Source organism: Nuphar pumila, chromosome 7 (genome assembly GCF_984573655.1).
Source record: "Nuphar pumila chromosome 7, dmNupPumi1.hap1.1, whole genome shotgun sequence".
Lineage (NCBI taxonomy): Eukaryota > Viridiplantae > Streptophyta > Magnoliopsida > Nymphaeales > Nymphaeaceae > Nuphar > Nuphar pumila.
The window spans coordinates 52,878,614-52,883,451 of record NC_143255.1 but is presented as its reverse complement, the minus strand read 5'-3'; the positions used below and the strand labels follow the sequence as shown (position 1 = coordinate 52,883,451).

Sequence of the window (4,838 nt, the reverse complement as noted above, 5' to 3'; positions counted from 1 at the left end):
TTTTTTGAGTTTAGTGCATTGCAGGCCATTGCTTTTTAAAGACCTTATATGTCAAAACCACATGATTCAAAACTAGTTTTCTATTATAAAAACCTTATTGATCACATCCATAAGGACCAATATATAAGAGACATTTAAAATATATGAAAAGAAGTGATTTATACTCAATAGTTTTGTACCTTCAATAACACTAAATATTAATTATATATATAGGAAATAGAAACCTATAAAATGGGCACTATGCCAAATGAAACATGCTATTGGATTTTCATTGTTTTTTTTTCAAAATTATGACCCCATAGATGTGTTCAACATGATTGATTTACTAGCAATACACTTTGATTATGCATTTTGGATAAAAAATTACTATTTGAAACATCAAAAGCTTATAAAAATTGTAGGCCGTTGATTTTTAAAACTTTATAAAAACCTATCTATGCATCGTAATCAAATAATCCGAGAAGAGATTCTTATAAAAACAAGCATATAGATCATGGTCAAAATTTTGAAAAAAATGATAAAAATCCAATAACGTATTTCATTTTGTCAGTGCATATATTTTGTAGGTTTTCATTTCCCATATATATATATATATATATAACAGACGATAAAAGTTTACTCATTGTCACATACCATCTAAATTTAGTAGGTCTTGGGAGTGGCGCTCCTCCACTAACCACTTTCAATTGCATGCTCACAGTCATGGTCCAAACGTCATTCCCATAACTGATATGGTCTTCTTCTCGACATGTCCTTTTTTAATATTAAAAGGTTATTTCCTCCCAAACAAGAACACACCACTTATGACGCACCATGATTTAAGGCATATCACCGCTCTTTCTCCCCCTACCTTTTTTCCATAAAACGCCTAGTACAACCGCCTTAAATTGTTGTTGTACCATACTGACAGCATATTGTTTTCAAAAACAAAAACAAACAAGAGAATCTCATTACTGAACAAAAACAAACAGAGGGTCGGTGGCAGCATTAAGTAGTAGACTGGGAAAATCCCACATTCATAGAAACCTCAATTAATGCTCATTACCCAAATCAGCAATCCTCAGAACACTGGCTTTCCTCATCATGGAAAGAGTTCACTTAGATTTTAGAACATGGGCATTCAATATTGGGTCCTCAACTTGGAAGGGGAACAAGAAGGATTTGAATATGTCAGAAAAGATAACTTAATGCTGTGTCCATGCCCAGTACTAAGAGTGTGTTATACATACCTATACAAAAACAAAACAAAAAAGATAAACGGGAGTTCAGTTTCATTGGTCTCTGATGATGAAAGAAGGAATGATGTCCTGAAGGAGACCATAGTCTGGTAGTTGATGATGCTGGACTGGAGGGAGAGGATTTGTATTGTGAACGAACAAGGAGTTGGCATCAGCTGAGCTGTTCATGTTGGGGAATTGCAAGGGCGGTTCGGCCGGAAAGCGGTATACGGCCGAAGACTGGAGCGGGGGCATCCCCATGATGCCTCTGGTGCATGCTCGCAGGGATGCTGGGCTTGGATGTGTGTGCTGGCCTTCATATGTTGTTATCACTATGGTTGGATCTTGATAGGATCGTTCCACACGCTTCTTTACTGAGCATTTCTGGCTGGTGCACCTGTAGTAGCTCCTGCAGCAACAAAAGAAAAAAAATAGGTTTTTCATCTGTATTGATATTCTGCCAGATACCCACTTCTTGAAATCTTTAGAACAAGTTACGTTTCTTACAAAAAAAAAAAAGAAATCTTTAGAAGAACTTGAAGAAATGTGAGGTGCAATGATGAAATTCAATATCTCCTAAAACTTTTCATGTTTCTGCAGTATTAGGATCACAAGAACAATGAAACTGTGATAGCTTCTGCAGCATCGATGGGAAAACCAAGTTTTATCCATATTGATACTCCCCATTATTTCCCTTTTCCTATTATCATAAGAAAAAGTTTGATATATGTAAGCTGGAAGATGGAATTCATCCTAATACTGCCCTAACATAAGCAGCATTAGGATCATGTATGCACATTTTGTACCATCTTCTGCAGCAATGGTAGAACAAATTTTTAATATCTATACATATTTCCTTCTTAGCACTAAAACAAGCTGGAGAAATGGAAGGTGCAACATGGGGGAACTTCATACTAAAACTGCTCTCAAATGGTGCACCCAGGTAGCTTCTGCAGTAACAACTAGGAAAAAGTTTTCTGTTTCTTTTTATTAATAATTTATACTGCTTTTTCCATTACTTTATTGTACTGCTATCACATAGGTAACTTGGAGAAATGAAACGTGCAATATGAGTACATCATCCTATCTAGATCCTAATACTACTTTTATTGTGGTCATGCTCAACCATATAGGGATCATGTTGTATCAAATCAATGGTACCATTCATGTTAAATCAATTGAATACCAAAAAAATCAAATTCAATTCTACACCTGCACCCATGTCATGATAGGGCCACCTTTTTTAAGGGTCTACAACCTCTACATGTTAGGTCGGGTGAGCACTTTAGGGTTTTAGGCCTCCATGTCCTTTGATTAATTAGGATTCTTAAGTGCTTGTGGAGTGCAAGAATCAATTACCATCTTCTATTTCTATTTAAGACTGAAAATGACATGGACATGCCGGGAAACCACACAAAGGGTTGCTAGAAGAGGGAGCAGACCTCGGATAAGGGCTGTTCTTCACAGCTTTTTGACCGTATTTCCTCCATCTGTACCCATCCTCTAGGTGGTCTACTTCACTTTTGGTCACGAAAGCAAAGCGTGGCCCTCTTTGCTTTTTCTCCCTCTTCATCCTTGGCTTGCAACTGTGAAAATGATGCACCAAGATCGAGATGGATTAAGCATAAAATTGGAAAGGTACTCAAAAGGCATAGAAATCAGTGTGAACAAGGAAACAGGAAAAGAAGAAAATAAGAAGAGAGAAGGAAGAAATTAATAAAGAAAAATTCACATTGAACAACATCGAAGAAGTAATTATTCAAATGAACAACTAAGGAGGAGTGAATTTCACTATTACTTCTCCAAACCCCTAGTAGTGGTGCACTATTGCACTAACAATGGAAAACTATAGGAGCAATTCTAGGGTTTCTCTCAACCAACACAACACTCCCCACATCAAATTTCATGCATATCAAGCATACCCACATGCCAGAAACCGTCTCCAGCAATGGATTCCGACCACAAACCAACTATTATACTTCACAATAGCACAATTCCAGAAAAAAAAAAGACTCACTTTTTCTTACTCTTTTCCTGTCCATCCTCAGTTGCACCGGCCCGATCCTTCCTACTCTGGCCAGAATCCTCGTCGGCTGCCTCGGTGGTCGATGATGAATCCGTCGAGTTCTGCGTGACTGCCGCCGCTGCCGCAGCTGGGTCGGCCTCGCGGAAATTCAGGACCTCCGACGAGCACGGTGCGTCGGTGGTGGTGCCGGGCCCCCCTGTGTAATCTAGTGTGAGATTGCCCTGCAAGCACTGAGTGAAGCTCATGTATGATGTATCAAACCCAGCTAGATCATTGATCCCTATGAGATCTCTGGACGTCGCCGAGCTCGCGAAATGGTGGGAAAACGGAAACCCGACATCAAAATTCATAATTTCCTTCTGCTTCCGATGAGATTGAGCATCTCTCATGAAGATGTCTCCCCCGTCCGCCATTAGAGTTGCAGAGTGGACCTCCACTTAGAGAGAGAGAGAGAGAGAGAGAGAGAGATGAGTCGTCAAGAGAGTGTTAGCGTTGGATTTGTACACTCTTGGGCGAGGGTGCGGGGTGGGCCCGGGGTTGACTGACTGTATCCGGTGACGTAAAGGCTGTGGTAGTAGTGTCGGCCCCACCCCGGCTTGTAATCTGCCCCGTGGCTGGGTATGGCACCGGTGTTTGACGGCAATCTGCTTCCTTGCACATGTGCGAGGGAGATGACGTTTGCTGCGTCATGAGATGGGAACTCGTCGGTACTCGGTCAAGGACGAAAATAATCTCTCCGAAGATGCCTTGACTTTTAGATATTAGAAAAAGAATCCCGAGGGAATTCCGGGTCCGGGTCTGACGTAGCAATCCCGTCACACATAGAATATAGGCAAACACTATGATTTTTGAGGAGTGGGTCCATATAGAGATCTGGATTTGTTCTTGAAGTGTAGTCCCGGATCTGCTTATGATCTGGGTGCTTCTAGTACTGGATCTGCTGAGAAGAGGTAAAATCTGTTAGATTTTCATGTAGAAATAGGATCAACTGGACATGATTTTGCCCTGGATATATCCAGGTTTGTTTACCCGAATCCGATATAGATCCAACTAGACCTGATCATATTTATTTTGAATCTTATAGCGTCCAACCATACTTGTTCTGAATCCAACTAGACATGCCGTTCATAACTGGGTCAGAACTTTGACCCATTTGCATCCTTATGGTTGTAAATTAAACCGACATTCGGTAAGCTAGCCAACCGCCAACCTGACCCGCAAGGGATAATGTCTCAGGCACTTGTCCTAGCTTGATTATCTGTGGGACAAGGTCCATGAAGACGACTAAGTGCTGAAAGATTGGATCCAGGCGAGCTCGGTCATGGTTTAAGGGCTTGAGCTAATCGGACCTAACCAAAACTAGGCTCCTGATTCTTCTCCATTTTTGAGTTGCAGTAAGAGACTGTCAAGATAGGCCCACCGAGTTCCACTAATCAGAATAGGGATGGCAGTGGACTGGGAGAAAACGGGTCCCTGCCTCACCCCGTTTGGACCGAGGATGAAGGGTACAAAACAGGGATGGAGGCAGGGACGAAGGTTAAAATCCATCCCAGTTCGGGGATGGAGGCAGGGATGGACGTACCCTTTTCCCCGCC

At 41.2% G+C, this 4,838-nt stretch overlaps 1 protein-coding gene across 2 annotated transcripts; it reads right to left on the bottom strand.

Moving 5' to 3' along the window:
• Nucleotides 1–1,015: 1,015 nt before the first annotated feature.
• Nucleotides 1,016–3,701, bottom strand: LOC149832265 (WRKY transcription factor 71-like). 2 transcript variants are annotated; one of them, XM_090012400.1, is made up of 3 exons: nucleotides 3,235–3,701; nucleotides 2,660–2,803; nucleotides 1,016–1,626 (listed from the first exon to the last, which is right to left on the bottom strand). In XM_090012400.1, exons 1-3 carry the CDS (start codon nucleotides 3,654–3,656, stop codon nucleotides 1,272–1,274), a joined length of 921 nt encoding a protein of 306 aa, XP_089868526.1. In that variant the 5' UTR covers nucleotides 3,657–3,701; the 3' UTR covers nucleotides 1,016–1,271. The 2 variants fall into 2 exon arrangements, with proteins under 2 accessions (XP_089868526.1, XP_089868527.1); XM_090012401.1 differs by lacking the exon at nucleotides 2,660–2,803.
• Between the last annotated feature and the right edge of the window lie 1,137 nt (nucleotides 3,702–4,838).

Excerpts from the sequence above, each read along its gene's own strand:
- LOC149832265 (XM_090012400.1), bottom strand. The coding sequence starts at position 3,656 with ATGGCGGACGGGGGAGACATCTTCATGAGAGATGCTCAATCTCATCGG. Across the intron at positions 2,804-3,234 it reads CAGGAAAAGAGTAAGAAAAA|TTGCAAGCCAAGGATGAAGA; the intron begins GTGAGTCTTTTT and ends TCATTTTCACAG. Across the intron at positions 1,627-2,659 it reads AAGAACAGCCCTTATCCGAG|GAGCTACTACAGGTGCACCA; the intron begins GTCTGCTCCCTC and ends TTGTTGCTGCAG.